Here is a 23,591-nt window from a genome sequence, read left to right as displayed (position 1 = left end):
TTTCTTTTTTTCTTTCTGTCCCTTTCCATGTTGCCTAGCTTGGCCTGGCTGTGTCTTGCTCCACTTGAGTAAGGTTCAATTTTTGCTATTGCTGTATTGTTGTTTTGTTCTGTATTGTGTTGTAATTTGTTAAGCTGTGTGCTGTTAAGATAAATGGCAGTGCTTAATTTTCTAGGAGTACAGTTTTGGATATACGAGATTTAGGATAAAAAACAGAATATTTTTAAGCTGAGTTATAATACTTCTAATTAGTTATTTCCTATTTTAAAATAAAATTTATTATAAACATGATTTTTGCATATTTCAATGACTTTTATCAATATCTTTCAAAAAATGTAATCACATTTCATATTTTGCCTTCTGTTATAAGGTAGTGCTTTATATGATTCATATTATAGATTCAATTATACAGCCAAAGTGAAGAATTTTTGATTTTGTAGTGTCTTATCGTTGTGTTATTCCTTTGATTCAGTTAAGTTACAAATTATATATAGTAATCTGATATATATACACAGATAATTAAAGTACAGTTACATGGACTTCACCGGAAGTTGTTTGAAAGGGTTGATTAATTGAAGGGTCATTGTTTTGAAGGTCAGATAGACAGTACAATTACTGTGATGTATATGTAATACATTGAAATACAAGCTTCAATATATACATGTTAATCAGTTAATACATGTTAATCAGTGTATACTACTTTTGAGATCAAAATGTACTTTTGATCTCAAAAATAGTATACACTGATTAACATGTATTATATAAACTTTACTAGCAGGTACATAATCATTTTTAGTAATAACTAAAATTTATTAGTGCATTTTTTGTATTAGTTAGTACTGTCACTAACCCCTCATATGCAAAGACGTGTAATATAATGTGTTTGCATTTCATAATTTTTTTTTCCTTTTCCCCCTTTATGTATTAGTACATACTGCTTTTGTGTAATCACAAACTCATTTTCTTTCTAGTGCTTAGAAACTCATCACTACTTTCTGCTACTTAGAAAGTCATCAGCTAATTAGAAATTGCCAATATGGAGTCTGATGCTTGAGCTATAGGATAGATGGATAGATATATGAGGATGGTCTGAAAAGTTCTCGGCTAACAATGAAAAAACGAATTTATAATTTCAACATTATTTTTATTTTTCAACATAATTTAAATACATTTAGACTAATACATTTATCCCAGCAATGCTCCAGTGCCATTATCTTGTCCCTGTAGTCGTTCTCAGTAAGATACCCCTCTACAGCTGCAATCACCTCTTCATTCGAAGTAAACTGCTGACCAGCGAGGAAGATTTTTAATTTTAGGAAGAGATAGAAGTCGGAGGGAGCCAAATTTGGGGAATTAGGTGGATGTTCCAACAATTCATAGTGCAGATCTCTTAATTTTCCCATTGCCAAAACACCTTTGTGGGCAGGTGCATTGTCCTGATGAAAGATGATTTTTTCCTTCTGTAAATTGGGTCTTTTTTCACAAATTTTTTCATCTAGTCTGGTTAAAAAGATCGGAATAATATTCCGCGGTTATTGTTTTACCCTTTTCAAGATTATTAATAAACAAAATGCCTTTAGCATTCCAAAACACCGATGCCATGACCTTTCCTGCTGATGGAACTGACTTTGTCTTCTTTAGTGCTGAACAACCGGCTTCTGTATACTTTTTTGACTGCTGTTTAGATTCTGGTGTGTAATGGTGAATCCAAGTCTCATCCATAATGATAAATTGATGCACAATATCAGTTTTATTCTTGTTAAAATGCTCCAAGCACTGTTCAGAGATTTTCATGCGAATGTGTTTTTGATCTGCTGTGAGTAAGCGCTGCACCCATCTTGCGCAAAGCTTTTTCATTTGCAATTGTTCATGCAAAATATATCCTACATGTTCTTTTGAAATGCCTATAGTCTCAGCAATTTCACGCACTTCGACTCGCTGGTCATCCAATACCATATTAGGGATATGACAAGAAACGGCAAGGTTGTACATGAGAATTGTGAGAGTGTGAATATAGAAAGTGTGAATGATAGTATTAATGATTTCTCAGAGAATAAAAAAGATGAGATAGATGCATTGAGTGAGATCGCGTTGTTGAATGGTGCGATAGAAAGGGCAAAACAGCAGCTAGAGTGCATGAACAAAAGTCGACTGAATGAACCAACCAATAATAAAAGGTAAGACAGGAAAAATAGACGTATGAATGTGAACATGAACAAAATGAAGGATAGAGTGCTGTATGGAGACTCTTTAGTACGAGGTGTGTTAGTAGAGGATTTGACAAAATCGTACCAACCTGGTGCGACCATAAAGGATGTAACTGAGTCTATTAGAGAGCAAAAGGAAAGGGTGAAAGAAATGATTGTTGTGGCAGGTACGAATGATTTGAAAGGAGATAAAATGGAAATGATAGAAGATCTGAATGAATTGTTTGAGGTAGCAAAAGAAAAGAGTGAGAGAGTTAGAATGATTAGTCTTTTGGTACGGTGTGACAGTGAAATGTTTAAAAGTAGGGCCATAATTGCAAATGACTTTATGCGTGGGTTATGTATGACAAGTGGTGTGGAATTTGTGGATGTGTGGAGTGAGTTTGATGGGCGAAAGGATCTGTATAAGATGGATGGCTAGCGTTTGAATGGTTACGATGTAAGAAGACTTGAGAAAGTGTTGCTGAATGTAGTGGATGTGCCAATTCAGGAAAACTAGATTTGTTAAGGGCAGGGGGGAGAGTAGATATACAGTCCTTAGGGAGGCAGTTGAATGTAAGAATGAATATAATATGCCAGAGCAAATAAGGACAACAAATCAGAGTGGGATAGTTAATATAAGGCATCAAGGTAGGGTTGGGGCTAATGGGGGTCTTAAATTCATGTACACTAATACTAGGAGTATTAGGAACAAGAAGGAAGAGTTTTTGGCCATGGTTGGCACTTCCAGACCACAGGTTATTGGTATTAGTGAGACATGGCTGACTGTAGATGATATAGCCAGCGGGATTGAATGTGATGGGTATAGTGTGTTCAGGAATGACAGAGAGAATAAAATGGGGGGAGGAGTATTGTTGATGATAGCTGATGAGCTACAGCCAAGGAGAATAGAAGTTGAATTGTAGGATAGAGAAAAGAGCACATTTGAGGCCATTTGGTGTGAGATTGTGGCTAGCAGAACTAAATATACAATTGGGTGCTGCTATAGACCAGGTGATGGAAAAGATGGTGGTGACAGTATGCACAAGCAAATAGAAGAAATGAGTGGAAGGAGGGTGATTATTATGGGAGATTTCAACTATGGTCGCATTGATTGGAGTGAGGAGAGGACACACGGAAGGAAGGAATTGGATTTTATGCGGTTATTAAGGGATAACTATCTGCGACAGCATGTAATGGAAAATACTAGGGGTCAGAGAGTGCTTGACCTAGTAATTACATCTGAGGATTTGGCTGTAACAAATATGACCACATTGCCACCAATCGGTGAGAGTGATCATAGGGTCTTGACTTGGGAGGTGGCTAAAGGTGTAGAATTTTCAATTAAGACAGTGTACATGTGGAATTATTGGGCTGGAAAGTATGACAAGCTTAGGAGTTTGATTGGTTCAGTGCCATGGCATGTACAACTGCAAGGACTAGAAGTTGATAGTGCCTGGGAGGTAGTTAAGAAGTGCTTGCATGAAGCAATGGCTGACTGTATACCTAGAGTCCGAATAATAAATCAAGTAGGGGTTAAATGGATGAATAACACCATTAAGCTTGAGCTGCAAAAAAAGAAACAACTATGGAGGGAATTTAAGGAGAAAGGTGACCGGCAGGCACATGAACGGTATAAAGCGCAGGCCAGAAGGGTGACGAGTATGGTAAGAAAAGCAAAAAAGGATTACGAAAGAACATTGGCCATGCAGGCTAAAGAGAATCCTAAACAGTTTTTTAGATATGTAGCAAGTAAAAGGAAAAATGTACATGGCAGAATGATTTTAAAGAATGCCGATGGTAGGGAGGTAACTGAATCAGTTGAGATAGTTGAGTTACTGAGTGAGCACTTTGCAAGAGTATATCATCCAGGTGGTGACATTGCAGAAACGAATAAACCAGTAGATTATACGGGAATTGTGGTTAATGAAGTGGAGGTGAGTAGTCTATTGCATAACCTCAATGTCAATACATCTGTGGGATTGGATGGTATACCAGTACGTGTTGTATGAGAAGCAGCTAAAGATTTGTCAGTACCCTTGACCGTTTTGTTTAATTTGAGTCTCGGGTCTGGATTAGTCCCGAGCGGGTGGAAAGAGGGGAAAATAGTTCCACTGCATAAAGGTGGTTCCAAGACTGCTGTCGTAAATTACCGACCGATTAGCATATCAGGAATCATTGTCAAGGTCTTAGAGAAATTAGTCAAGAAAAGAATACAGGATTGGATAGATGAAAATGGGATATTGTATGGGGGACAACATGGTTTTGTGAAGGGTAGATCATGCCTCAGTAACTTGCTCACGTTTTATAACGTGACGGCTGAACTGGATAGGGGTAATGGGTTTACAGAGATACTACTGGACCCTGCCAAGGCCTTTGATAGGATACCACATGGAACCCTAATCAGTAAACTGGAGCAGATGGGGATAGATATAGGGTTGGTGAGATGGATAGGAGGGTGGTTGAAGGACAGATACCAGAGAGTGGTTTATTCAGGAGTGGAGTCTAAAAGACATCTTGTGACTAGTGGAGTGCCGCAGAGCTCTGTTCTTGGACCACTGCTTTTCAATTTGTTCATCAATGATATTGGAAAGGATTTGAGAGGAAGTGTTCACTTGTTTGCTGATGATGCAAAGTTGGGTAGAACAATTGTGAGTGCACAGGATGTCAAAATTTTACAGGATGATTTGGATGGTTTGGAGGACTGGGCTAGGAAAAATGAATGTCAATTTAATGTGGCAAAGTGTAAGGTTATGCACTTTGGGGTGAAAAGAATAGCAGCAGTATATCGCATTGGTGGAACCGTACTCCAGGAGATTGATGAGTCTATTGATTTGGGAGTGTTGGTGGATAGGGAGTTGAAGTTTAGGGGGCACATTGCAAAAGTGACTAAAACAGCTCACCAAATCACTTGGCTTCTGAAAAATACTTTAACATGCAGAGACAAACAAGTTGTTGTTGTTCCTCTGTATCGAGCCTTGGTAAGACCCCACCTGGACTTCTGTGCCCAGTTATGGGCACCAGGGTTTCTTCGTGATGGGGAGGAAGTGGAGAGGGTCCAGAGACGAGTGACCAAGATGATAGTAGGTCTGTGGAATGAACCTTATGAGAATAGGTTGAGGATTTGTGGGTTGCAGAAACTGGATGATAGGCGAAGGAGGGGTGATATGATTGAGACATTCAAATTACTGAAGGGTTTTTATAAGATTGATCCAGAAGATATTTTTGAAAATATGACTGGTGGTGGGAGGACTAGGGGCCATGCATGGAAGCTGGGCAAGAGCGTGGTTGACAAGGGTGTTAGAGCTAGGATTTTTTACTTGGAGAGTTGTGAATGAGTGGAATAAGCTTCCAGAGTCTGTTGTGGGTGCTACGACCATGAATGAGTTCAAGGCAAGGTATGATAGATACTGTGTGAATGTTGAATAGTTGTTCTTGACATGATGTTAGGGCCGCCCTCGATGAGTCTGTCGACTCCTTGGAGTTTCCCGGAACAACAATAATAATAATATCGTGCACTTGACAGTGATTTCTGGTGTTGTTACACTTTATGGACGTCCTTCACGTGGTTCATCTTCAAGGCTGGTAAGGCCACGTTTAACTCGGCAGGCCATTTCTTAATTGTCGAAAAAGAAGGAGAAGAGTGCCCACAAACTTTTATCAACTTCGAATGAATTTCTTTTGGTGTTAAATCTTATTTTACAAGCTTGCACGATACTCAATTTTGTCCATTTCAGGGGAAATGGACAAAATTGGAAAATGTCCATTTCAGACAGCTGTATAAAACAAACTACTTGGTAGAATGACTTGCAATTTCACATTAATACTTATGACAGATCTACCAACTTAGAAAAAAAAAATTGCCGATAGTGTTGTCATCTGTGGTCGAGGCCAAGAACTTTTCAGACCATCCTCACATATATGTGTGTGTGTGTGTATAACACATGCCTCTAGAGTGATTCCAAGAGTATACTGACTACTCCATACATTGTCCAACCATCAGGCCGTGAATTCAAATTCCATTATTGTTTATGAAATTCTTTAGGTGATAGACAATTTCATTGCTAGTGTTAACACATTACCTTGCTTACTGTATCTGAAATCTGTTTTTGATCTCTTGAACAGTTTCCCAGATTATATAATCTTTATCCTACTCAGATGTTAAATGTGTTATAGATTACATTGCAAACCTTTCACAAGTAGCATTTTTTTTTATGGAAAGACAGATTGAGGAAAATGCAAGCAATAGCTATTCCTGACATTTCCAAAGCAGTTGACCAGCTCTGGCATCAGTGATCTTGTACTAAGAAGATGTAGATGTCATGAGCTTTTTATTGTCCTTTGTAATTGATTGCCAGCTTTCTCTCTCTGGCTACTCATTGCATATCACAGGGAATGATTTTCTTTCTCCAGACATCATGTAAATATAAGAGCATGTACCTCAGGATGCATTTTTTTTAATCTTTCCTCCTCCTCCTAAATATCAATGATGACCTCCCCTTACAAAAATCAAATTTCATACACATGCTACTCAAATATCATTTTTCTGACTCTTATGACACAAATGTGTAGTTTTGACAGCTTTCTCAGCCTCCAAAAAATTCAGCATCCTATTTCGTTTTGGTGCTATTTTTTGCCTTGAACATCCCTCACATTATTCAAATTCCTGTGTGCTGTACATTAACATACTGTTCAGTTAACCCTACTTTGTCTATATCCAACCTTTTAGTTGATAGTCAGTAGTAGAGAGTAAGATAATATTTATATATAATTTTATTATTATTTTAGTGATTGTTTAGAATATTTCAGATTCATACCTATGATGGTATATTGACTTCAAAGATCACTATATTGTAAATTCCAGAGAATGAAGCTCAAATATAAAAAAAATAAAATATTTACTATGAGCATAAATATATACAGTAGATACAATTATGCATATTTAGTAATTCCCTTTATCTCTCTAAGGAGATGTGACATTCATATTTTTTGTAGAATATCAATTAAGAAAAAAAAATAATTTCTAAATATTCTATATATCTAACTTATTCCTTTCTTTTAGTGTTGCACGGTGTTGTGTCCCAATTTATGATTATTATTCTTTCTAGTTAAATTCTGCTTATCTATGTTCAACTATTATCTGTGCACGAGATATCACCCCAAAATACAAATATTTAAGCTATGTCTCCCCTTAGTGTCCCTAATATATATATTATACTGTGCGTTTTGGGACATTTAGTTTGGATATTAAATACAAAAACAAGGAGCAATTACTAAAATATGTCTGAATGTGAAACAATATTGCAGTCGTGACACTTTATCTCGTTTTTTTTTTAACACATTAATTTCCCGCATGAATAGGTTCGTACGTTTTTCAAGTGGTGCATTGGGCAGCAATTTCAGACAACTGTTTTATCAATGAACAAAGGTTTATTAAACTCATTAGTATGGTACAATTCAATTTGTAATATAATTCAATTCAACACTAAGAAAACATTTACAAAATAACATTAGCTTATCACAAGTAATTTGGCTCTGATCCTATATGGGTATTGCAATCATGCTGCCATAACAAATTCAACTCATACAATCATATGTATAATCCCAGATCTAATTAACACATTAGTTAACCCTATATTAGTCTGAATATGCTATATGCTGTAGCACCTGGACATATATGATCAACTCACTCTATTTAACCATCTAAAACTATGTAGATTAAATTATCCTTTCACTGTACTAACACATAACTTTGACATTTAAAACTTTCCTATACGTTACATTACAATAGACATGCATAATTCTCAGGACACATGAATACCTATATAATTAATATTAAACAAGCATACTCTCAGTATAATCAGTCTTGTACTAAAGTCGTAGTATAAATTTCCTTAATCTCTTCAACAGTTCAGTAATAGAATAATGAGTACAATTACAGACGATTTTCAGTTAACACGAGATTTTTACAGTACCTTTTTCTCTTGAGTTTTCTATATTGGCCTCTTCCTGTTTTCGATTGAACTATCCTGGTATGATCTCTCCTATAATCGGTCACTTCTAAGTTCTTTTGGCATTAAACTGTGCTTATGCAATCTTTACTTTTCGTACTTGAATTAAGAACACACTTTAGGATCATCTATAACATGGCTGTGAAACTCACTACGTGGACGCCGACTTCTTTACAGATTTCCTTTTTTCGTAGTTGTCACTGGATGATGAAACACATGGATAATGCATAATACTTTCTTTCCTTTAGCTAAATGGCATTCCTCGTTTCTTACCATAGGAAATATGGAATCGAAATCCCGCTCACTTTTGTTTCCTTGTTGTGACGGAGATTAACTCCAATCCCGCCACTCAGGAAAATCATGTGAAAACCTATACGAAGGAGCTTGCGAAGAAACTATCCAGGAAAAAAGCCCTGGGGGGGGGGTTAACCCTTTTATACCTTGACTTCTAATGGCACCTTCTTTAATTTCTTTTCTCCGCCCCTTACTTGATTCGACTTCACCGACCAATTAGGGTGGCGTTTTTCTGCCAAACATCTTTTGGTCGGCGAGCCCGTGACGATGTCTCAAATCCAGGAATTGACCCTGGGTGATAGTCTATTGTTTTTTATTTTTGCTAGCCTCTAAATTAATCCCCCTTCCAAATTTTTAAGAATTTATTTAATATTTTAATCTCTAGCCTCTCACATACAATTTCTTATGACTAATCCTTTCTGTCTTACTTAGCTAAATTTTTTTTTTTTTTTTTTATCACAACTGTAATCTATTCCTTCTTTTATTATTTATTTCAACAAACACTTTTTGTTATATATTTTACTTGGATGCAAGAATATTTTTCTTTCTTTTAAATAATTCATCTGTTAGTTTTTATACAGGGGTTTTATTTTATTTTATTTTCATGTTACACCATGATAACTGAAAATTCCACGTAGTGAAGGTATCAGGGTGTAACAACGGTGATCAGCATTCATTTTGGAAATTATGGACTTTACAACCGTGTTATAAATAACTATTTTTAATTTCAAAGCCACCATTAAACCTCCTGCAAAATTAAAAAGTTTACTCAACTCATCCAAAGACCCACTCCCTCTGCTGGCCCACCCTGGAGTATACCATATTTATTGCACCTGTAATCTACCATACATAGGGGAAACAGTACGCACAATTCTGATCAGACAAAAGGAACATAAACGACACATTAAATATGCTAACTATGGTGAAGCTGGCCTTTCTGATTATGCCCTGAACACTTTACATAGAATTGACTGGAAAAGCACTAGTTGTTTATATCACACCAAAACATGGTATGAATTCAAATTTAAGGAAGCCTGTGAGATTCTTATCAACCACCCCAATCTGAACAATAATGATGGTTTAAAAATTCCAAGCATATGGAAGGCACATATTCTACCCACAGAACCTTTCTTCCTAAGAGCTTACTATAAACAGGACTGTAGATAATCCGGAATCTTAAATCTAATGTAACAACTGTCATGTTAAAAAATAGGACATCGTTGTTACTGTAAGAAAACTATCAGTATGAAAGAATGTTTCTTCCATGTTATCTTAAATGGAATTTAGCTTTGATGTAGTTTCTAAATATTTAATTAATTTTTTATTTTATCTGTATTTTTATTTTATTTATTTTTTTCACTAGAGGTCATGCCAGTAGAATAACCGGTGATCAAATCATTGTTTCTTTAGCTTACTGTGTGAAATGTAACTCGGCTTGTCCTTGTATATTTGTATATACTCCAGACGACGACCTTGATATGAAGGTCGAAACATCAGGAAATTAAAAATAGTTATTTATAACACGGTTGCAAAGTCCATAATTTCCAAAATGAATACAGTCATACCCCGACTTATGCGAATCCAGAGTTATGCGGTTTCTTATATATACGTATTCCCGTCTCGCTCCACGCCTCACCACTAGTTGTATCTTTCAGGCACCAGCCGCATTTGCCAGTGTCGGACATGCTGTGAACAAGCACTGACGTGTTTCACGCAGTCTCCATTCATACACGATTTTTATAGTCTACAAACCTTGCGATTGTTTAATGTTATATTTTTGATTAAAACTTTATCACATAAAAAATAATAATGTCATCCAAAAGAAGCAAGTCCGATTCTTCTACAGCTAGCAAGAAAAGAAAAACATTGACTTTGGAAACAAAACTCAACGTTATTAAGGATTTTGAAGGCGGAATGAAATTTTGTGAGCTAGCAAAGAAGTTCGATCTACAGGAATCCACAGTAAGAACAATCATAAAAGAAAGGTTTACAGATTTTGGAGGACATAGATTCTAACGAGGAATGAATTGTAGCCACAAGGCAGTGAATAAATAAAATCATTAGCTTGCTATGAAGAAATTTTGCATGACAAGAAAAAGACATTATGCCATCAGACGAATCTATTAGATTTTATGAAACCATCGACATCAAAATAACTTTCTTTTTTTATGTACGAAAAAACTACAATTATGATTATATTTCTTAAAAAATATAGGTGTTTGTAAACCTTTGGTCCCAATTGTATGTTTGTATATATAAATTATATGCAAAATTATACCCAGAGTTATTCAAATTCGACTTGCATGCTTTTTGTTGGTCCCACCTACCACGTAACTTCGGGGTTTTACTGTATATCGAACTTACATTTTGATTAAAATACAACTATATGGCCATTCTAGAATTATGTAATATGAGCTGAAGAAAACATTTCTCACTCTGATTTTTACAGTTAAATTCATTTAGAAGAATGATATCAAATACCATACAAAATTTGAATATATTATTCAGCTAAAAGTTCTGTGGTTTCTTGACTATATGGGAGCTTCCTATGCAGCACTTATTTGATCACTGTCCTCTTTATCATCCTTGTTTTTTTTTTTTTAATTTATTCTTTTTTGTTTCTATTCATTCATTCAATTTATTTAACCTCTCAAATTTCCTAAATCGTAATAAAAGAATTGAAAGATCTGACTTGATTATTATGTTTTAATATATCTTCTTTTAGTAATCATGTTTCCTTAAACACATCTTTCCTTCATTTTGCTGAAGCAGGCAAGAAGAATAATCACTCTGGTAATAAGAATACATTTAATTAAGCAGTTCCATCGGCACTTCCAATAAAAAGAACTTTACTGCAGATTCCTTCTTGCTCCATGGAACATATACTACTTAATTCTCATTAAGCACATGACATTCTCATTAATATATAATCTCATACATTATACTGTCCTTTAGTATTAACTTCACAGTTCTTCTTCATTAGAAAGTAGATAAAGGTGCATATAAAATTTTTTTCTGAGATCACAGAATTTAACTAGACAATTAGTCTGCCTTTCCAGCTCTCCTCCTCCTCTCTTGCTTACTTGCTAGTTGGTATTCTCAGCAACAGCTATTCTAAAACCTCAACTCACATCCATGTCTGTTACTGATTTCTAAACAAAACTAGTGACAACATGGCTGCCATTACTACAACTGTTGCATAGAAGTATATGCCACAGTAATACTACTAGGAACAATATAAAGTAATACGCATATAATGTTAATTTTTATGGAAATCCCGAAGGATTACAATACTGTAGTAAGAGCAAGTTAACTCTTTAAATATATTTCAATATAATTTTTTATCATTTTTTATGCATAACCACATGGCAGTTGCAGTAACATTAAGTGTACAACTGTATTAGTAAATTATCATTATTATTGTACAGGCACCTCCATGAGTTTGAAACTCATCACAGGAGACCCAAATTATCTACACAATCTATCATACTTTGTGAACCAGTTAACAAAGTGCTAAGAACTGACTAGTAACTCATTCAGTTCATTCATGACTCTCCAAGTGAAAAATCTAGTCCTTACCCATGATAACCACATGTATACCCAACTTCCAAGGATGACCTCTTGTTCTACACCTCTAGCCAAGTGCTGAAACATTTTCCCCTGCATCAGTCCTATAAAATCCTTTAAGTAACTTAAATGTTTCTATTATATCTTTTCTGTTTTTTGCCTATGAACCAATTTTTGCAATCTACAAACCTTCAATCTGTCCTCATAAGAGAGCATTCCACGGACCACTCACCATCTTGGTCACTCACAACTGGATCCTCATCCCCAAGAGACCAAGGGGACCAGATCTGAGCATAGTAATCCAGATGCAGACATATCAAAGCCTTATAAAGAGGAATAAAAACTTCCTTATTTCTACTTGTTTGTGTGTTTATCAATAGCCTAATAATCTTATGAGCTACCCTTAGCAATATGCCTCTAAACTTACCCATACTGAGAGCCTATTTAAATCACCCTCCAAGCTCTACACATCACCTTGATTCCCTATTACTCTAGCTAAATTTGCATCATCAGCAAATAACTGAATATTTTCTTTTAGTAATTATTTGCCCACCACCAAGTTCTGCTCCAAGGCATGCTTACCTCTGTTCTTTGAAATACCCTTCCTCCTCCACCAGTTTTCTTTCTCTTAGAATTACACCCGTGAACAATATATATATATTGATGATACAATGAAACTTATTTCTGTTTATGAAAGTTACAGTGTATACATTACTATAAAAAAAATATAAAAGTAAATTATGATTGTGAGAATTTTGCAGTACTGTTTCTAAATTTGAAATGGAGCTTCAAAAATTCTTCATTCTATCCTGAAATCCCAACCTCAAGCTGTCATTGTCCTTAGTCTCAGTCACGAGTTTGCCATGGACAAGTACCATTATTAGACTCGATGTTTCACATAGAATGTGATGTTACTAACATTGTTATATAACTTTTGTTTCCCAAAAGTAATCCTTTTTCTAGCCAAATCTATGCTCTCATGTCAAGCATGCTCTTGACATATCTCTACTTATAATCCTTCTATTTAGTTTGTACTCTCAATTGTATTTAATGCCTAAATACTGCATATTAGACGTATTCATTATTACCTCAGCAGTCAGCATCTAAGAATTCATTTTACAATGGGAAAAATATTTTAACAATAGTCTAGCTATTCTAGATGCTTCCTTTCTTTTACAATATATTGAAAACTGACTTATACTAACAGATATGTTCACACTTTTTCATCATCATCCTCCTTCCCAGCAGTGTAGCATTATTAGACTTCTAATGAATAATGCCATCAGTCTCTGTTCCAGTGAGTTTTCTCTGTGACTGAAATGAAATATTGGAAACATTAAACTATTGTTTAATTCATTCCTTATGCTGTTTTCATTAAATATACATGAATTTTAACTCGTGGATCTCGGAGACAAGTTCGAAATAAAAAGATCAAAGACCAGAAACCACACAGAATGATATGAGAGAGTTGAAAAAATTAAGGAAGTGAACAGATGGTATCAATGGTATACTAAAAATTAAGATATTGGAAAAGAGCTACATTGTCAGTATTCGTGAATGTGCGAACAGAGCTTTTATAGGACACATGGTGATTTAAACAAAATGAGAGAGGATAGGTTAACAAAAAAAAAAAAAATTAGATGCAGAATGTAGGCAAAAGGTTCATAGGAAAACCAAGATTCACATAGACTGATGCCCTTAGAAGTGCATTAGAAGACTGTAATATAAGTTCAGACAGCATTGAAATTTTGATAAATAGCAGATTAATATGGAGCAAAATTGTTAATAAGAAGTTAGTAATAATGTGAACTTAATTTATTTATTTATTCTTATGGCAAAAGCAACTACAGGTCAATGTCCAGACCAGAAAGCCAACCCAGGGCCTCATCTATCACCTCGTGGATGTCTTGGAGGCCACCACCACGAAATTGGTACCTTCGGCAGTCATTCACAATGTGAGTGATCGTCTGGGCCATAGGGGAACAGTCACAATAAGTTTTTTGTATAATTAAACCTGTGGTGCAATCATAATTAAAAGAAACACGCGTATTAACCACAGTGAAAATTATTTAATTGTAAATATTTCATCCTAAGTATCTTAGGACATGATTAGTACAGTAGTTTAAAACAATAATAGGAATAACATACAGTTAGGGCGCATGATTACAATAGAATCTCATTAAACGTGCGTAACGTGTTATAAAAAAAAAAAAAAAAAAGAATTAACACAATTTTGTATGACAATTTCCCATACTTTAGGAATAGTAAGAACGTCGTTGCAGTTTAAGTTATGTAGTAGGGCTTCAGAACTTTCTTTGTATAAACATTCATGTTTATATAAAGATCTATGTAAAAGTTTAGACTTTTCCCAATGGATCCTATGGTTCATTGGAAAATTCTGATACATCTCAGAAATCTGGCATTATTTAGTCACTAGTTTTCAGAGCACACAAATTCTGCTCCTCTGAAGAATCTTTAAACCAGGAATTAGAAGTAATCAAAAATACAGCCATCCTGAATGGATATAATCTGAAAACAACTCAAAAAATCATCAGTCACTTCTCCACACATCAAACCAGACAGGAAGAAGTCCATAGGATTCCCATACCTTACGTCAAAGGCATCTCCGAACGTCTTTCTAAAATTATGAAGAAATACAATTTTGCCACTTCTTACAAACCTATCAACCAAATTTACAACTTGTTACTTTCTCCTAAGGACAAACTCTCACCTTTGATGTTGCCTGGCGTTTATGAAATTCCATGCTCATGCAAATTGTCTTACTTTGGACAGACAGGTAGGTCTGTTCAGAAACGCATCTCGGAACATCAAGACCACATTCGTCTCTTTAAATCACAAAAATCTGGCCTCTCTCAACGTGGAATTGAAAATCCAAACCATAGGATCCATTAAGAAAAGTCTAAACTTTTACATAGATCTTTATATAAACATGAACATACATACAAGAAAGTTCTGAAGCTCTACTACACAGACCAAACTTAAACCGCAACGACGTTCTTACTATTCCTAAAGTATGGGAAATTGTCATACAAAATTGTGTTAAATAATTATTATTTTTTTTTTTTTATAACACGTTATGCACGTTTAATGGGATTCTATTGTAATCATGCGCCCTAACTGTATGTTATTCCTATTATTGTTTTAAACTACTGTACTGATGATGTCCTAAGATACTTAGGATGAAATATTTACAATTAAATAATTTTCACTGTGGTTAATACATGTGTTTCTTTTAATTGGTCACAATAAGGGTGGTCTGATAGTCTCCATTTATGCAGTAGATAGCCACATCTGCCCTGGTTCTGATCCTGTTGATAGATGACCAAATCTTCCTAGGAAGGGCAGAACCTGACTGCGGAGCACAGGGATCTTCAAACAGGAAACCATTTGTTGGAAGATTGTTGAACCAGTGTTCTCTCCACATGTCAGGTGTTCATGGTAAGGCAGCTGAAGAGATTTTGTCCATGGACCAGAGAGGGTTTTGATTTTAGGCAAATCTGTTTGTGTATCAGGATATTGTAATAATGTGTTGATACAATATTTTGCAAATTATACACTGGAAAATTCTACCATCAAGGTAGTTAACAGTACATCCACTGGTCTAGCTCCTGCTGATTGGACCACAATAAAGGTAATTCCTATAAAGAGTGCTTACTATTTGGTTGAACAGGTTCCTGCCTACCAGTTATGAAAATCAAGGTTCACCATAATGCTGTCTCTCATCACTGGAACCAAAGAGACCCATTATTATTGACCAAAATCATTGACAAACATCCATGCCTATGGTAGATACCATACCAGTTTTCCACTGATGAGTTCATGTTGACTGTGGGCCTGGATGTTTGTGAATGTCCTTATGTGGTAGCCTTTTATGAGATTACTTATTGGAGATTTTATCTTCCTAACTTTGCACTGAAAACCTGCTACGTGCAATTCAAGATCTGGAGATTCAAGAAGTCATTCCCTAGTAAGTCTGACATGCCACTAGTGTTCCTTGCAAGGCAAGCAGAGAGTGTCTTGAAATCAGCCAAAGACTGTCTGAAGCTTATTAAGTCCATATAACTTTTGATGATACCATACACCTTTAAAGGATAGTTGCAGAGGTAAATTTCACCTCGTCACCTCCTTCTATTAATTTTTTGATAAAGTTCTGGAAAAACAGCTGTAGCATCTTGATCTGCAGCTGACTCACCTCAAATTTTAATGTCATCCAATCCAGTTTGTTTTTAAAGTATTGAAAATGATTTAAAAACACAAGCTTAGGTGTTAGATGTTATTGATAACTTAATTTAACAGTATTACAACACCAAGCATAACTAAATTATGAAAGGATGTTTATTAACTGGCTTATGTTTTGTTGGATTACAAACCAGTGAAATATCCATAAATTCGATATTCTCCTATTGATAGTATAGACATTCCAATTTATAAACTTGCTCAACAGTTAGCCAAATCACATGCCCCCAGTGGTAATTCTTCTACATTTATAATAAAAAATCTGTCCATTTGAAATCACTAGAAAAAAAATATCACATCCTTAAAAATTCAGACATAATAGTTATTTTTGATGTCACTTCCTTAATTACTAATGTATCATTAACAGACATAACAGACACTCTTGATTTAATAAAATCTAACTCCCATTATCTTTGAATTATTCAAATAATGTATGCAGGTTACTTTACTTGGGAAGTAAAATCTACAAACAGATTAATGGTAATGCGATAGTTTTCCCCTCTCTAGCTAACTGTTACATGGAACACTGAGAACAAAGTGCTTACCACGTCTACTCTCAAACTCTTAGTGTGGTTACACTTCATTGATGATGTATTTGCCATCTGGCCCCCATGGGCAAGACACCTTGGATTCTCTTGTAACTCGCCTTAACAGCCAACACCCGTAAATCCACTTCATGTTAGAAAATAATCAAATAACTATTTGTCTTTTCTTGATATTAACTCTTTGAAGACTCGAAAGGGGGGGGTCGCCTTTCGAGTCTTCAAAATTCAAGTAATCAGAATTCAAAGAGAACTGGCCTACCAGTCTGGAACACGGTGGGGGGGGGGCATAGACGGCAGGTATATATACATATATACTGTAGATGCCAGATTATATATATAATCTTTATTTTTGAAATTACTAAAATAAAGAGCCAAAAGGCTTCAGTTCAGCAATGCAAAATTACATAAGCAAAGTGGATATTAGATCCAGTATTATTTCAAAACTGAATGTAGAAACTATGAAACTTTTGAAAGTTTATGAAAGTTCTAGTGAAAGCTTATCAGAAATGATCTAATAAAAGGTGAATATATATATATATATAGACATTTGTGTGGCACTTATGTCTTTTAAGTAGTCCACACTAAGGCAACTCATGAATGTCAAGGAATGTATTACTGCAAGCTCTTTGGTCAACTTTGGTCAACTCACGAAACTTTCAATAGTTTCTACATTTGGCTTTGAAATAATGCTGGATCTAATATCCACTTTGCATTGTTGAACTGAAGCCTTTTGGCCTTTTATTTTAGTCAAGGAAAACCTCACTTAGCGCGATTAATTGATGGATTATCAATTAATGTGCGCTAAGTGAAATCGCATTAAGTGAATACAGTAAACAATAGGAATAATTATAATTCACCCATCGGTTAGTGTACATTTGAAAAAAAATTATAAGTTATATTAGAACATAAAATCATCAAAGTTAAGAAAAATCAATTGCTTAAATTTTTATATAATGTCTAATCATTTGATTGAGCTACTTTTTTTTACAAAAAAATATAAGTAAAGATGTTTGAATAGTGCTCAACTTTTTCATCTTGTCATGCAATTTGCGATAGCTGGTGATTGCTTTATCAAGATTTTGGCATACTTTGAAAATTAGTTCCATATCAGGATCAGCATCAAACAAAATTTTCTTAGCATGCTCAATAATGTAATTGAAAACTAGCTGAAGTTCTTTTGCAGTTAGCTTCTTAATCATAACATTCTCTTCTTGTTTGCACTCCTTATCTTCTTCTCATGCATACTGTTCTTCTAGTTGAAGGAGATCATTCTCACTTAATTGTTCTGCATGGAAATCAAGCAAGTTTCTCACATCTTCATTATCCAGTTCCTTAAATCCAAGTTCTAACACGTGACTATTTGATGATGGTCATAATCACCCTCCTGAATTATCATTTACAATTCTTCAGGAAACTTGGCCACAGAATCTTTATCAGCATTAGCAGATTCCTCATTTATTCTTACGTTATGCAGTCCAGCTTGATTTTTTAAAACAGTCAAACCATTCTAAATTCACAGTAAAGCTTTCTTGTTCCTCTTGAAATTTGATCTCTTTCAATGATGCAAAAATATTGAGAGCTTTTGCCAGAATATTCCTTGTACTAAGAGGTATTCTTTCCAATTGTGCGGATTTCTTCAGTAATGTTAGATCTTGTATTTTGCACACCATACACTAACATAGGCTTGAGTTTAAAGTCGCCTTCTTCATTGCCTCCTAATAAAAGCATAAGACGATCTTTAGAAACTTTGTAATGTTTGGGATGCTTCAGTTTTAGCTAGGAAAGTTTTTGTTGGTATGCACTTCCAAAGGAGACCAGTTTCTTCGACGTTGAATATCTGACGATGTTATTATCACTCTCTCCTGAATTATCCTTTGCAATTCTTCAGGAAACTTGGCTGCAGAATCTTTATCAGCTAGCAGGTTCCCCATTTATTCTTATGTTATGCAGTCCAGCTTGATTTTTAAAGTCAAACCATCCTAAATTCACAGTAAAGCTTTCATGTTCCTCTTGAAATTTGATCTCTTTCAATGATGCAAAAATATTGAGAGCTTTTGCCAGAATATTCCTTGTACTAAGAGGTATTCTTTTTGGGTTGCAATCCTCAATCCAGAGTGATAGAAGACGTTCCATCTTGATCATTAAATGACTTATTTCAGGTGATCTGCATGCATAAAGAAGCAGTAGCAACTTTTCCTTGTTCTTTGTACTCTTTGGTCTTATTTAATATAGTCTGAACTGTAGACTTGCTGTATCCCAGGTCTTGCACAATCATTGCATTTCTGGCGACACTTACATGTCTCTTAATGACTTCCAGCTTTTCCTCTAACATAATTTCTTTTCTTCTCTTTTTATTGCTGCCGCTTTCTTTATCAATCTTTCTCTTTTCCATATCAGGGATTGAATATAATAAAGCCTTATAAGTATCTAAATTAATGCAGAATGAAGGAAAATGATTGAGCAAGAAAACAGAGTTTGCATGTGCACTTGCTACGATAGTTTTGAGTCAACTGGTGAGTGTCACCAGCTACCACGCTCAGCACTGCCACTGGCTTGACAAGCTGCCACTCATTGCAGATTGGCAACAAAAAATTTTGCCTAATGTAAAATTTTGCATAACGTAAAAAAAATTGCATTAACTGATTTAATCACTCGCTTAAAGCAGAAAATAGTATCGTTTCACCCAGTCACACTTACTGATTATTGTGCATTTTAAATTCGTGTTAAGCAAGGTTTTCCTGTAATTACTTTTATGCACCGACAGAGAGTTGGCTTAAGAAAAATACATTTCTCTGACATTTCAAGTTCCTTAGTACGAGAGTTTTTTGCTCCCTTAAGTTTTCTTCCTAGTCGCTGAAGAGAACAAACCAGTTCAAAATAGCTATCAGGCCAGTGAAACCTTATCAAAAATGGATTAATAAAAGGCGAATATATAGACGCTTGGATGGTGCTTATGTCTTTTAAATAGTCCACACTAAGGCAACTCATCAATGCTGAGGAATGTATTCCAGCAAGCTCTCTAGTCAACTCACAAAGTGATATTATATTATATTTCTGTCTTCTTAAGACAGAAATATATACATCTTTTTAGCTGTATCAATCCTCCCACATCTTGGTCTTCCTCTGGGTCTTTTTCCTGCTAACCTGGCAAAGAACACTCAAATCCCTTAGCCTTCTCAATTTCTGGTAAATAGTTCTCTCTGTACAAATTTGCATTTATAGTACAATGTGTTAATTAATATTCTAGAAATTTTATTTCCCTCATGTTTTTCATCAGAAAATAACTGGATATATCTCCTCAAGTCATTTCCATTATCATTTATTTACAAGTGAAACAGCAATGGCTGAAGTCCAGAACCTTCAGGCACACCAGTAGTCACATGCCTTCTTGATTTGACTATTTCATTATATGTTACTGTTGTCTGTCCATCTGCCATTCTCTTATCCAAGTCAAGAGCATTATATTCGTTGTCATTTGCTTCTTCCAGTTCACATGATAGGATTCCTTTGAATGATTAACCAGTTTCGACTCGTAGACATTTTATTCATTAAAAACCGAATGTTTCTCCAACATCTTTTGCTATCTTTCTGGCTGACATCTTCGAGAAGGTATTTAACACAAATAAAAAACTTTAGTGTTTCCAACAGGCATTACTTCTATAAATTGAAAACATGCTGGATTAATAGTTTTTTTAATTTATAGAAATAATGACCTGTTGAAAATGTTTGAGTTTTTTTTTTTTTTTAATATTAAACATCTTTCTGTGGATGCTTGTCAGCCACAAAGATAATGAAACATGACAGAGAAATATTCAATTTTAATTAATAAAATGTTTGCATGTCATGCCTGGTTAATAATTGAAAGTTGATATAAACTACTCATAGTGAATTATTTAAAAATGATAGGATTCCATGTAGTATTTGTCAAACGTGCCTTTGCACAACCTGGGAAGGAGAAATATATTTGTTTCAGGATATGTTACAAAATACTAGTAATTAAGGAGAATCCTAAATTTCAATGGTATTATTAAAAAGTGTAAATATGTGAACCAACAGAAAGATTAGGTGTGAATAGAAAATGAGAGGCAAATGAATTACTAATAATTTATAATTGATGTATTATATGTATGTGTCCAGTAAGTTACTGGATTGAGCAAATTATGTGTGATCCTATTACTTCTACGTATGCACATTCACATTTATGATGGGCATAAAGAAAAGAAAATAAAAAGTAGTGAGGAGAAGGAGTGAGATTTGTTTGCAAAATATAAGTAACTAACCAGTAATAAATAGCCACTGTATACATTGTTAGCTTAGTAAATAACTACAGGGAGGGGCTTATCCAATGAATTAATGTAGATCAAGTGATTCACCTAGGTGTGGCAGGAATAGAATATGTGAAGGGTTGATGGAGCAGCAGATCATCTTGTAAAATTTGCTGTGCTTGTTATGTGCATTTATTTCCATTTTTTTATTTATGTTTAACTTTGTTTTCTAAGAAGTTGTTTTATTCACTAATGATTATTACCTGTTTTTATGATCAGTATATTATTATTATATGAGCACCTCCATGAAGTCTGAAGACTCATTGCAGCAAACCCAAGCTATCCACATAATCTGTGATACCTCATCTAACCAAGTGCTGAAATATTTTCCCTGCATTAATCCTATAAAACCCTTTAAGCAACTTAAATGTTTCTATCATATCCTCCTATCAACCAGCTTCTGCAATCCAGATCCTCAATCTATCCTCATAGGGAACATTCCACAGATCACGCACCATCTTGATCACTCTCCTCCGAATCCTCTCCACCACTTCCTCATCTCCAAGAAACCCAGGGAGCAGACTTGACCACAGTAATCTATATATAGGCATATCAAGGTCTTATAAAGAGAAATAACTTCCATATCTCTATATGTTCTTCAATAGCCAAGTAATCTTATGAGCTACATCAGCAGCCTTGGAAATATATCCTCTAAACTTGAATTCCATGTCTATCACATCCCTAAATCTCTCACTTCCTCTCTTTCCTGGAGGACAGTTCCATCAATGTGGTACACAGCTTATAATCTGTTTATCCCAAAATGCATAACCTTACATTTCTCCACATTAAATCGACGCCCATTATCTTCTACCTATACTTACAACCTACTTAAATCACCCTGCAAGTTCTCCACATTGCTGTGACCAGTAATGGTCCCAGTAGTGAACCTTGCAGCACACCACTAGTCATCTGTTTTACCTAAATTCTGCCCCTCCATATACCACTTTTTGATTTATTTATTTAGCGTATGGCTCACGCATGAAAAGTTACGTTACATTAATCCTTAATATATATGGACATAGTAATAGACATATGTACAATAAGAAGCCATAATACAGTCATAAAAGAGACACTCAAGAATCAAGAATAGGCTACAACTGAATGTCTAGGTTGATTATATAGTCGACTGCACTTGGTGTAGCATGGATGAAGTCTGACAGGTTTTCACTGTATGCACGTAGGACACATTCTGCTATAATATGATTGTCTGGTGGGGTGATCCACAGTCGCACCTGGGTGAGGCAATCATGCCCATTTGTAAAGGTGGTCTGCACATCTGCCATGGTTGGTGCGGATTGGTTAAGGGCAGACCAAGTTTTCCAAGGTAGGTCAAAACCCGAAGTTATCTGTGTTGGGTCCACTAATTCTTGGAAGATCCTTGTTGAAGTGTTACACCAGGACTCTTTCCACTTCTCCTTCATGTTGAAGCTTGTCTCTGCAAGATTTTTTGCTGTTAAGATTGGAGGGTGCCTTGACCTTAGCCTGTTTATTTCTAGGGGTGGGATGTTTTCATGGATTGGAAGATTTTGGATTTCCATGATTTTGCTGTATTCATGTAGAAGAAAGTTGGATCTGCAGATGTATGCAGGTGGGATGTTGCTTAGCACTGGGAGCCAGTAGGTTGGGGTTGATTTTACAGTTCCAGAAATAAGGTGCATAGTGGTGTTAAGCTGGGCATCAACCAAATACACATGGGTGCTGTTCAGCCATATGGGTGAGCAGTATTCAGCTGCAGAGAAAATAAGGCCAAGAGCAGTGCAGCGAAGTGTTGTTGCTGAGGCATCCCAAGTTGTTCCACATAGTTTTTGCAGTATATTGTTTCTTGTTTTTAGCTTGGATGCTGTGTTAATGAGATGTGGATTAAATGATAGTGTTCTATCTAGAGTGACGCCCAGATATTTCGGGAATCTGCTGTAGTGTAGCAGTTTGTGATTGAAGTAGACCATGAGTTCTTTGTTAGCCTGGTTATTGTTCAGGTGGAAGCATGAAACTTGTGTTTTGCTAAGATTCGGGCGTAATCTCCATTTGCTGAAGTATTCATCTAGGAGTGCAAGGTCGTTTGTTAGTGTATCTTCCATTGTAGTAAAATTGGTGTGTCTGATGGCTAGAGCAATGTCATCAGCATAGCAAAACTTCTTAGAGGCTGTATGAAGCATATCTGCGATGTATAAGTTAAAAAAGAGGGGAGCCAGAACTGACCCCTGTGGTAATCCAGTGTTCTTTGTTTGCTTTTGTTCTCGTCCATACACACTTGGAATAGGCGGTTGCTTAGCATGTTATCGATTAGTTTTGCTATTGTTTTGCAAGGGACTGCACGGAGCAGCTTGCAGACTGCGCCATGCCTCCAGACTGTGTCATAAGCTGCAGTAAGATCTACAAAAGCTACAGCTGTTTCCCGGCATTGTT

General features: G+C 35.4%; 1 protein-coding gene across 7 annotated transcripts in view; it reads left to right on the top strand.

Annotated features, from left to right (window-relative positions):
• The window catches only part of dop (microtubule-associated serine/threonine (MAST) protein kinase dop), a 677,535-nt gene that overhangs the window by 285,342 nt on the left and 368,602 nt on the right, over window positions 1–23,591 (top strand). For 6 of the 7 annotated variants that reach the window (XM_090390876.1, XM_090390874.1, XM_090390878.1 and 3 more), the window contains one exon: window positions 39–68. The exons of the other annotated variant lie outside the window; for it this stretch is intronic. In XM_090390876.1, the coding sequence (XP_090247002.1) occupies window positions 39–68 (30 nt within the window). The remainder of the gene's footprint in view (window positions 1–38; window positions 69–23,591) is intronic. 7 annotated transcript variants of the gene reach the window in all.

This window comes from Typopeltis vanoorti, chromosome 3 (genome assembly GCF_054136105.1).
Source record: "Typopeltis vanoorti isolate ZY-2024b chromosome 3, IOZ_Tvanoo_1.0, whole genome shotgun sequence".
Lineage (NCBI taxonomy): Eukaryota > Metazoa > Arthropoda > Arachnida > Uropygi > Thelyphonidae > Typopeltis > Typopeltis vanoorti.
This window is presented reverse-complemented; position numbering and strand designations above follow the sequence as displayed.